At 43.3% G+C, this 12,092-nt stretch overlaps 1 protein-coding gene across 1 annotated transcript; it reads left to right on the top strand.

The window, feature by feature from the left end:
• Nucleotides 1-9,180: 9,180 nt before the first annotated feature.
• LOC139394301 (zymogen granule membrane protein 16-like) lies at nucleotides 9,181-10,501 on the top strand. The gene is made up of 3 exons (XM_071142333.1): nucleotides 9,181-9,250; nucleotides 9,525-9,678; nucleotides 10,135-10,501. Exons 1-3 carry the CDS (start codon nucleotides 9,181-9,183, stop codon nucleotides 10,499-10,501), a joined length of 591 nt encoding a protein of 196 aa, XP_070998434.1.
• Nucleotides 10,502-12,092: the final 1,591 nt, after the last annotated feature.

The following is a 12,092-nucleotide window of genomic DNA, read 5'->3' as shown; positions in this document are numbered from 1 at the left end:
TATCTCTTTTTAGCGTTTAGCATGTATTCAATTGGCTCCACAACACTGAAGTGCTCCTTGTAATACTGCTTACGCTGATAAGCAGTGCTAAGACGACCACCTTTTTCAATAGAGTTTTGCACAGGATTACCAGAACAAACTGCAACAGCAATTTATTGACTTCAATTTCTTTGTAAGCAGTAACGTAATTAGTGATTGCTCCATATAATCATTTTGTGCTCTTTTTTTATTTTTTATTTTCGGTATTTTTTTAATGATCCGCCCCTTTTTTCAATTTTCGTCTAAAATGACATACCCAAATCTAACTGCCTGCAGCTCAGGCCCTGAAGCAAGGATATGCGTATTCTTGGTACCATTTGAAAAGAAACACTGAAGTTTGTGGAAATGTGAAAGGAATGTAGGAAAATATAACACAATAGTAAAAGATAATACAAAGAAAAAACCAACCATTCTTTTGCATTTTTTTAACCATCATCTTTGAAATGCAAGAGAAAGGCCATAATGTATTTTTCCAACCCATGTTGGATTTTTCCAACCCATGTTTTGGCCACTAGAAGATAGCAGCGTATATGCAACGTTTTAGACTGGTCCAATGAACCATTGTATTTCTGTTCAAAATGTTTTATCAAGACTGCCCAAATGTGCCTTATTTGTTTATTAATACGTTTTCATGTGCAAAAGGGTGCACTCTCCTCAAACAATAGCATGATATTCTTTCACTGTAATAGCTACTGTAAATTGGACAGTGAAGATAGATTAACAAGAATTTAAGCTTTCTGCCAATATCAGATATGTCTATGTCCTGGGAAATGTTCTTGTTACTTACAACCTCATGCTAATCACGTTAGCCTACGTTAGCTCAACCGTCCCGTGGAAGGGACACCGATCTCAAATAAATTTTTTAATGGTCGATCATCCACTTGGAGGTTATGCTGATGAAAACTGCCAATAATAAAGTCACCAGATAAAGGGACAGGTGCAGAAAAAATAAAATGATGGAGCTCCCTTAAAAACTCATCAATAGCTGAGCTTGGCACATGGACCAAATGCTCTAATTTCAGTGGAGAAGATGCACATCTTTCCTCAATAATAGTTGCTAACTAAGCCTTTAGCTGTACAATACAAATCAGAAGAAGCATTGGCATCATCAACAAACTCTTCTTCCTGACTATTTACTAGTGATTCATCCGCCGATGGTGAGGATACTCTAGTAGTTGTGAATACTCCGGGATTTAAATCCAACCATGTGTGAGAGCAATGTTTGTGAGATTTAAAAGGTACCATTAATTTTGCCTGAAAATTACAGCCTACTACCTACAAGGGATAGTTTCATTACTCTTGTGTTGGCTGTTGATGTGTACAAAATAATAATTTTCTGATGCTAAATTATTACAAGCTGTCACGCTGTATAATGATAGGAGACAAGCAGGAATATGTAAGAGGAGGATTTAGTTTCTCCACCCAAACAAAAGAGCGAGGTGTGTACCTCTAAATATTACACGGGACGAGACCCGGAAAATAAGTGTACAGTAACACGTAGTATGGAACCCGATACAACAGCATAGGTGCTCACAAGACCAACGGACAAATATAATGGGGAATAGAGGGCACATCTTTACACATACTAATCAGGGGGAATGGGAACCAGGTGTGCTCAATGAGACAAGACAGTCCGAGGTTGGTGGTAATGAATCCAGTTCAGTGAAGCATAGAAGGCCGGTGACGTAGACCTCTGGAGCTGGTGAATGGAATGAACAGCAGCAGGATCCGTGACAGAACCCCCCCCCCCGACGCACTGCACTGGACGACACTGGCCTCGAGGACAACCACAGGGAGGTGGTGCCGACGTCAGGGTGCCGACTGTGAAAATCCCTGGTCAGCAAAGCGTCCAGAATGTCCACCGCAGGAACCCAGCACTGCTCCTCTGGGCCATACCCCTCCCAGCCGATGTGGTACAAGAGACACCCCGCCCGGCGCCTCAAATCCAGGACTTCACGGACCGACTACGCCAGACCTCCCTTGATGTCCAGAAGAGTAGGCAGGGCGTCACTGGGTCCAGCCTCAGCGAGGGGACCAGGCACCACTGGCCTGAGGAGAGACACATGACAAGTCGGGTTAATGAGGAAATCAGCAGGGAGTTGCAAATGGTATGTTGCCTCTAACCCTCCTCAGGACTTTAAACAGCCCCATAAACCGTGGGCTTAGCTTCCGACAGGGCAGGCAGAGGGGCAGGTTCCGGGTGGAGAGCCAGACCCAGTTGCTTGGAGAGAAGACAGGCGCCTCACTGCGGTGGCGGTCGCATGGCCAACGGGAGACCAGGCAGAGGAAAGAGGTGACAAGCTTTGGAAAACTGGTCCACAATGACGAGAATGATGGTGTTCCCCTGGAAGGGGGGAAGGTCAGTCACAAAGTCCACCAAGGGGTGAGACCAGGGTCAATGTGGGACTGGCAGTGGAAGAAGCTTTCCATAAGGGAGGTGTCTGGGTGTCTTTGACTGGGCACAGATGGAGCAGGAAGAGATGTAATCCCAGACGTCCCTAGCCAAGGTGGGCCACCAGTACTTCTCAGTCAGGCAGGAGATGGTACGGCTTATCCCAGAATGACCCGATACAGGCACCGTGTGCACCCAGGTAAGGAGGCGGTCCCACACACACACGTGGGCACGTATGTGCGGTTCTCCGGGCACTGTGCAGGTGAGGGTTCCGTACGCAGGGCCTGCCGTATGTCGGCGTCAATGTCCCACACCACTGGCGTGATGATACGAGACGGAGGGATGATGGGGGTCTCCTCTCCCTCTCTGTCCTCTGCATCATAGAGGCGAGACAGGGTGTCCACCTTCACATTCTTTGAGCCTGTCTCGGGTTTAGCCTCTTCACTTCCCAGGTTGCGGTGGTTCGTCCACACCACACCACACCTCCACACCTTCAGAGCCTTCTTGACCGACCAAAAGTTCCTGGGTCCCCTATGTCGTAGTTCCTCCGGGTGGGGCTCAGCTGTTTGGAGTAAAAGACGCAGGGCTGCAGCTTTGGAGGCGTTCCGGTGTGCTGGGACAGCACAGCCCCGACTCGTACTTCGGAGGCATCCACCTCAACGATGAAGGGAAGTGAGTGATCGGGATGTGTCAGCACAGGAGCAGTGGTGAAGCGTGCCTTCAGTGTCTCAAACGCCCTCTCCACCTTTGCCGTCCAACGAAGCTGCTGGGGGCCTCCTCTCAGCAGGGAGGTGAGAGGTGCGACCACCGTGCTGCAGCCCCGGATGAACCTCCGGAAATAGTTGGCAAACCCCAGGAATCGCTGATCTGCTTTCACAGAGTTGGGGATGGGCCATGACCTGACTGCGCTGACGCGTTGCTCCTCCATCTCCGCTCCCTCCGTGGATATGAGGTATCCCAAAAAAGGACACGGATTGCTGGAAAAACAAACACTTCTCTTGTTTAACATATAGATCATGCTCCAACAGTCTACCCAGCACAGAGCTAACTAACAAGCCATGCTGGGCAAGGTCCAAAATGTTGTCTATATAAACCACTACGCCCGTCCCAGCCTGTCCCAAAACACTTTGTTAATAAAGGCCTGGAAGACTGAAGGAGCTTTAGACAGACCATTCGTGCACCATTGTAGGCTCTTCTCAAGTCGAGTTTTATGAAGTACTGCAACCCGTGCATTTGTTTGATGATGGTTGGGATGAGGGGTTAAGGATAGCTGAACTTAACGGTGGCTTTTTTCAGAGTTCGATAATCAAAGCAGGGGCACAGTCCCCCATCTTTCTTTTCAACAAAAAAGAAGCTTGAGCAGGCTGGTGACTTAGAGGGGCGGATAAAACCCTGCTGGAGGCTCTCCTGTACGTGGGACTCCATGGCCTCGGTCTCCGCATAGGAGAGGGAATAGACGTGTCCTCTCGGGAGGGCAGCATCAGATAGCAGATCAATGGCACAGTCCCCAGGGGTGTTGAGGAGGCAGGCGTGTAGCCTGGGTCTTAGAGAAAACCCGATGCAGATCCTGGTATTCCTCCGGTAACTCCACATGAGGTGTGTGGTCCAGACTTTCCACCGTAGTGGTGTTAACAGACACCACGAGACACCTCCCCTGACACTCCTGCAACCAACCCAGCAGTCTCCTCTCGGACCAGGAAGTAACAGGGTTATGCCAGCTCAACCAGGGGAGACCTAACACAGCGGGGTGCGTGGGGATGTCTATAATCAAAAAGGTGATCTGTTCTAAATAAGTGTCATGGGTCAGCAGAGAAACGGTAATAGTGATGTGATGTACAACCCTGTCCCTATTGGACGAATATCCAGGACTCGAACCAGAATGGGTGACTAATCTAAAAGATTCCCGGCAGCTCTGGAAATCAGAGCTAACAATCAGAGCTAATGGGAGTATGGGGCTAGGCTATTCAGGGAATTTAATGGGAAAACACACTGGTTGAGCTGACAGAAAAGGAGGGGAGAACTTGCATCCTACCTGGGTTGGAGCAGGAGAATTCCCTAGCTTGTCACCTCCTCGCCTATTAGGGGATAGAGGGAAGGTTGGGGAGAAATGACCCCTTACTCCACAATAGGAGCAGAGGCCTAGATTCCTCCTGCTCCTACGCTCTGCCTTAGGCAAACGTCCAGAGTCCACCTCCATCGGATCCAGCCACAGAGCAGGTGTAGCCATGGGCTCCGGTTTCCGTGCACGTCTTTGTCGGGACCGCAGGAGGTTGTCCAAATAAATTGCCATGCTGATGAGCTGGTCGAGTATTAGGTTGTCATCACGGTAACTCCACCTGTACCTTCTCCTGCAGTCCGTTGCTGAACACCTGACCAGAGCCGATTTGTTCCATCTGGTGGAGGCTGCAATATTCCGGTACTCCAGAGCGAACTTCGAGGCGGTCCTAGATCCCAGGAGTAGTCGGGGTAGGCGCTCACCCACCTCTCGGACCTGCACAGGATGAGCAATCACCGAGTGGAAGAGGAGGGTGAAGCACTCATAGGACTCGACCTCAGGTCGTGCCCGTTTCACAGACCGCGGCACGGTGGCAACCCTGTCTCTCCCAGAGACAGCCTCGTTGTAGCGAGCGAGGTACAGGTCGCATTGCAGAAGGAATCCCTTGCATCTTGCTGGAGCGCCGTCAAAGCACTCCAGAAGGGACAGGGTTATTTCGCGGCCTGGCACAGATGGGACAGAGGCAGGTAGTGGTGTGGTGGCTGGTGCTGGAACCATTGCTGGAGACTGGAGGGACTGCACATTCCCCTCCAAACGCAGGATGGTTGCCAGCACCCTGTCCATGGCGCTGCTGAGTCTGGAGAGACAGTCCTTGATGCTGGACTGTCTCTATGATGGTTGACAGCTAGTCTCCATTTAGTAGGTTGGTTATTCTGTCACACTGTATAAGGATAGGAGACAAGCGCAGGAATACGTAATAGGGGGATTTATTTTATCCACCCAAAAGAGCGAGGTGTAAACCTCCAAATAATACATGGGATGAGACCCATAAAACAAGTGCACAACAACACGTAGCATGGAAGCCGATACAACAGCACAGGTGCTCACAAGACCAATGGACATGGTAACAATAACCAACAAGGACAATGGGGAACAAAGGGCACACATACACTACCAGTCTAAAGTTTTAGAACACCAACTCATTTAAGGGTTTTTCTTTCTTTTTACTATTTTCTATAATAATGTGTTTCTATAATAATAGTGAAAACATCAAAACTATGAAATAACACATATGGAATCATGTAGTAACCAAAAAGGTGTTAAACAAATATATTTTCAAAATATATTTTATATTTGAGATTCTTCAAGTAGCCACCCTTTGCCTTGATGACAGCTTTGCACCCTCTTGGCATTCTCTCAACCAGCTTCGCCTGGAATCCTTTTCCAACAGTCTTGAAGGAGTTCCCATATATGCTGAGCACTTGTTGGGTACTTTTCCTTCACTCTGCATTCTGACTCAGCCCAAACCATCTCAATTTGTTTGAGGAGGCCAGGTCTTCAGATGCAGCAGTCCATCACTCTCCTTCTTGGTAAAATAGTCCTTACGAAGCCTGGAGGTGTGGTGGGTCATTGTCCTGTTGAAAAACAAATGTACAGGTCCATTGATTTATGTCGGCTATTTTTTTAACCATCTACCCATCTGCCAATAGGTGTCCATCTTTGCGAGGCATTGGAAAACATCCCTAGTCTTTGTGGTTGAATCTGTGCTTGCAATTCACTGCTTGACTCAGGGACATTACAGATAATTGTATGTGTGGAGTACAGCGATGAGGTTGTCATTCAGAAATCATGTTAAACACTATTATTGCACACAGAGTCGGTCCATGCAACTTACTATATGACTTGTTAAGCAAATATTTACTTCTGAACTTATTTAGGCTTGCCATAACAACTTATTAACTCAATACATTTCAGATTTTCAGATTTAATTCATTTGTAAACGTTTCAAAAAACATAATTCCACTTTGACATTATGGGGTATTGTGTGTTGTCCAGTGACAAAAATCTCAATGTAATCAATTTTAAATTATGGCTGTAACACCAAAATGGGAGAAAAGTCCAGGGGTGTGACTACTTTCTGAAGGCATTGTATTTGTATTTCCTTCCACTCCCTACTAAAGTAGCCTGACAAATTAGAAAACAACAGGGGTAGCCTGGGACAAGAATCTGGCATTGGCATTTTGTCTACACCAGCCCACATCACTATGAGCGCTGCCAACTCCTTACACACACACACTATCCCCACACATACATCCTGTCCCTACACATCATCCTTACACACAGGCACTGGTACTGACACGTAACACTGGCAGGACAGTACAGTGTTTCTTAACCATTTCTGTACCACTGACTTACAAGACATGGTCCTCTTCCTCTTTCTTAACCATCTGATGTTTAAAACAAATACAATATGTTAAACACCACTGGAGATACAACTCACCACTAGAACAGGACCTCCACTCGAGACATTTGGTTTTGCCTCCCTGTTGTGCTGTCTATCTGTCTCAGCATCTTCTCTGCTGTCACGCTGAGCTTATTCTTGTTCTCTGTCTATCTGTCTGTCTGCTTCAGCCTTATACGTTATAAAAGCCAAGCTAATGACTTGGGCTATATTGTTCCCCTGAATGAACATCTACCCTCAGTGTTACTATTACAGTGATTTAAGCACCAGCTGCCTGAGTAGCTCACAGATCACTGCACCTGTACATAGCCCATCTGTTAATAGCCCATCCAACTACCTCATCCCCATACTGTATTTATGAATTTATCTTGCTCCTTTGCACCCCTGTATCTCTACTTGCACATTCATCTTCTGCACATCAATCACTCTAGTGTTTAATTGCTAAATTGTAATTACTTCACCACCATGGCCTATTTATTGCCTTATCTTACCTCATTTGCACACACTGTATATATATTTTAATCAACTGTATTATTGACTGTATGTTTTGTATGTTTTGTTTATTCCATGTGTAACTCTGTTGTTGTATGTGTCGAACTGCTTTGCTTTATTCTTGGCCAGGTCGCAGTTGTAAATGAGAACTTGTCCTCAACTAGCCTAGCTGGTTAAATAAAGGTGAAATAAAAAAAATAAAAAAAATAAACAGAGCTCCAGACTAACATTTCCCTCTGGTGTCACAACATTTTACAGTTGGGGACACCAGCCCTGAGTAATCATCTTATAAAGTCATTCTTATTGCTTTATTAGGAAGTATAAATAATAAACTACTGTGTCACTGTCGTCCTCCTCTTCATCTGAAGAGGAGAGGCGAGATGGATCGGAGGACCAAAATGCGGCGTGGTTTGTGTTCATCATGAATTTTAATAAAGAAAACACTGAAACACTGAAACACTATACAAAAACAATAAACGAAATAACAACCGTGAAGCTAATGAGAACTGTGCTGACACCAGCAATCAACATAGACAATCACCCACCAACAAACAGTGAAACACAGGCTACCTAAGTATGATTCTCAATCAGAGACAACTAATGACACCTGATTGAGAATCATACTGGGCCGAAACATAGAAATCCCCAAATCATGGAAAATCAAACATAGACTGCCCACCCAACTCACGCCCTGACCATAATAAATAAATACAAAACAAAGGAAATAAAGGTCAGAAAGTGACATACTGAGGTATTCAAGTTGTTTCATCTAACATGTCCATCTAAATACATGTACTGAAACAAATATTCTACAATAAAATACTGTAGGTATTTGAGCAAACCAATGAACTAACCATCCTGTTAATGACCAGCTCCACTTGTCTTTTTCAGCATGTTAATGTTTGAAGGGAAGGAGTTCCTCTTGGTGTAATAAAACAACTGAAGATTGGGAGACTGATTTTGAGCGATTTTCGCACACATTCATACTATTTTTGTATATTCTTTTTATTGTTCGGTTGTTAGATTGTATATTTTTTATCCATATTTCAGGTCATTCATTTGTTACAATTCAAAAGAATACAATTATTATTTCCTTAAAAAATGTCCATGACACTCCCTCCCAAAGTAGCCTCGACCAATTAGAAAACAATGTCTGACTTCTCAATAGTGATTGACTTAAGGTGTTCTTTGTCATGCTCCTTCCATCTAGAGCTGATGGAATGTTCAGCAGGTATAAATGCAGTTCTTTGAGGAAGCAGTAGACTAGAAGGACCTGGCAGAGACAGAGAGACAAGAAGCTTTCAGAGGTTTTCACACACATCTCAAGATAGCACTGTGGTAACTACACAACTAACTAAATAGAAAATGTGCACTTGTATTTAATGCATAATACTGGTGTGGGAAATGTTATGAAGTTAATACTCATTATCTCTTGGTTCTTGGGCACAAACATTTTGGCCCTTTTCCCATTAAATTTAAATTCAATGATCTGACATTATTTTTAATGTGACAGTAGCTTAGCACTGCAAGAGTGATTGTAGTAAACAAGAGTAGGTTCAACTTTTTAGAGCTGTTTTATAACATTTCATATTCAAGAATGGTTTGTTGTTTGTTACATCACAATTCAAAAGGTTATTTTCTTTTCCCTCCTAGGAAACACTGACCTGACAGGTAAAGTTACTTATTTGTTTTGACAAACTACTATGAAAAACATTATTAACTACATTATTTCAAGTTTTACCATTTAAAGTGAAACGGAATGAGAGTAAAATTGACTGAAATTAAAGGTCTTAAGTGTTGATGCCTCACTTTTGCAGAATGTTCTTAATCCTGGTTGTCACAATGTTCTTGGCTGGCTGCTTGGCAATGCGTGAGTTATAAAAATACAATTCTGAATTATAATGATTAAATAATAGCTTTTGTGCTTTCACCAATTTGTCTTTTTCAGTTAGACTTAGGAGTTCTTCTTTGAGACATAAACTAATGGATTAAATAATTGCAGAATGTACTTCAGTTAATTCATCTGCACTTTATTAATAATGTAAAGATCTTTCAGAAATGTGTTGTTAAAAATAAAATGATGTATATAAATATGTATTATTAATATAGTAAATATAGTAAACATATTGGCCATGTTATTTTAGCCATCAAAGACCCCTACTCGTATTCCTCTGCGGTGGGTCAGGGAGGTGGCACCCCATTTGCTTCCTACGGTGAGGGGCGCATTACGGGAGTCAGAGTGTGGGAGACCAACAACAACTACTACTACTACTACAACAACAACGCCTACATCAGTGGGTGAGTAGACCCTGACCCATGAACAGACACCACTGACTCAGTCCAACTACACTACCCAACATTCACCACGACTTAGTCCAACTACACTATCCAACATTCACCACGACTTAGTCCAACTACATTACCCAACATCCACCACGACTTAGTCCAACTACATTACCCAACATCCACCACGACTTAGTCCAACTACCCTACCCAACAAACACTCTTTCTTTCTTTCTTTCTTTCTTTCTTTCTTTCTTTCTTTCTTTCTTTCTTTCTTTATGTATTTATGTATTTATTCATTTGTTGTGTTTATTACATATTCAGTACATGACCAAACAATAGTGTTATCGTATCTAACCCAGAGTACAATGGAACATGTCATTCCTTGATATTATCTGACGCCACCTGCTCTACCAGTCTCAATGTACCTTATCAAAACACAACCAACGTGAAAAGCTTCCTCTGTTTTAGGTTCCAGCTGAGATACGGCAACACCTGGTCTCCTGTGTTCGGTAACGAAGTGGGTGAAAAGCAGGAGATGGATCTGTTTAATGATGAGGCCATCGTTGAGGTGTCTGGGAAGTACAACCCAGCAGACTACATCTGCTACCTGGTGTTAAGCACCAACATGGGGCGCACTCTGTCAGCCGGCCTGCCCAACCAAGTCTCCTTCAACTTCTACCCATCCAACATGGGCAATGAGCTGAGGCTGCTCAGCGGTCGCTTCAACGGTGCTGGAATCACCTCCATTGGAGCCCACTGGGGAATGGTGGACATGGAAAGGTCTGGAAACCGTACTCTGGAAACAGTACGGGAAACAGAACCTCCTCTTCATTGAAAAAAAAAGTATGTCTTGCTCTTTGGGATGGTATCCCAGATACAGATTAAGCCTAGTCCTGGACTAGTTACTTTCAATGGAGATTCTCCATTCAACATGCTTTTTAGTCCAGGAGTAAACTTAATCTTGGTCCAGGAAACTGACCTTATATGTTGGACGGATGTTTGACATAGATGCTGACAGAACTGTTTTTTATTTCACTATCTGATGGGGGCTTCATGTGTCACGCCCTGACCTTAGATCAGGGTGTGATTTGGGTGGTCATTCTATGTTCTTTATTTCTATGTTTTGGGTTTCTATGTTTTGGCCGGTTATGGTTCTCAATCAGGGACAGCTGTCTATCGTTGTCTCTGATTGGGAATCATACTTAGGCAGCCTGTTTTGCCACCTTAGGTTGTGGGATGCTGTTTTTTGTTAGCTCTGTGTAGCCTACTGAACGTGACGTTTTGTTGTTTTGTTTGGTGTTCGGATTTAATAAAGAATCATGAACACGTACCACGCTGCACCTTGGTCCACTTCTTCAGGACGAGCGTTAATTCATGATAATTTAAACTGAATTGAATGTTTAGAATGTTTAATTTTTGAGGTGATCCCTGACTTGAAGCAGTACAAAAATACATCTAAACATTCTAATTCATTCAGTTTAAATTCTCATGATGTAACGCTCGTCGGAAGAAGTGGACCAAGGTGCAGCGTGGTACGTGTTCATGATTCCATCAGATAGGGATATTAAACAGTCCTGTCAGAGTGAGCCACATGCGCCACATGGGATTTAAAGGATGAGTTATATCTTTGATTAATTGAACAATCAAATATTATGGGGAGATAATAGTGTTTCAGGGTGTTTCACCTTCACTATTTTATACACACTGCATTTGTTATTTGTTGATCCTTTTCTGCTACATCTGCTTCTGGACATTTTAATAAAAAGCATATCTTTAATCATTATATTTCATTGTATTCATTTTGATAAGACAATACATACGGTAGTGGCCAGAAGCTACGATAAACTAATCTGTCATCTTAACAAACCCTACCTCAATGGTGTCAATAAGGAACTACATTTATAACAGCAAGACCGTTGAAACGCCTATTCAATAGTAATGAAAGGGGAAAAATGGATAGATACATATCAGGATATTATTTTCCACAATATATCATGTCGTATCGCATCAACAATATCAAACTATTATTTTTGTGTTAGTTGGCTGTCTGCACTAAAACTCTTATTTTCCTTCATAGACAGTTCAATGTTTTCATTTGAAATAGGAAGCACATATTTGGAGGAAATTTTATTTCCATTACTTTCTCATGATTTCTAGTCTCTCTTCCACAGACATATAGTGAGCAATATGTTTGGAACATCGCAACACAATAAAATCACAGTATAGAATCGTAATACATGTAGAATCGTGGGAATTGTAATACATATCATATCAGCACCTAAGTATTGTGATAATATCGTATCGTGAGGTCACTGGCTATTCCCAGCGCTACTATCCAACACACCCATAATGTATAATAATATACATAATGTATAATACACCCATAATGTCTGGAACGTATATCTGCCATACCCATTCATAACATC

Source organism: Oncorhynchus clarkii, unplaced genomic scaffold (assembly GCF_045791955.1).
Source record: "Oncorhynchus clarkii lewisi isolate Uvic-CL-2024 unplaced genomic scaffold, UVic_Ocla_1.0 unplaced_contig_3050_pilon_pilon, whole genome shotgun sequence".
NCBI lineage: Eukaryota > Metazoa > Chordata > Actinopteri > Salmoniformes > Salmonidae > Oncorhynchus > Oncorhynchus clarkii.
The sequence above is the reverse complement of the archived record's forward strand: the minus strand, read 5'-3'. Positions and strand labels throughout refer to the sequence as shown.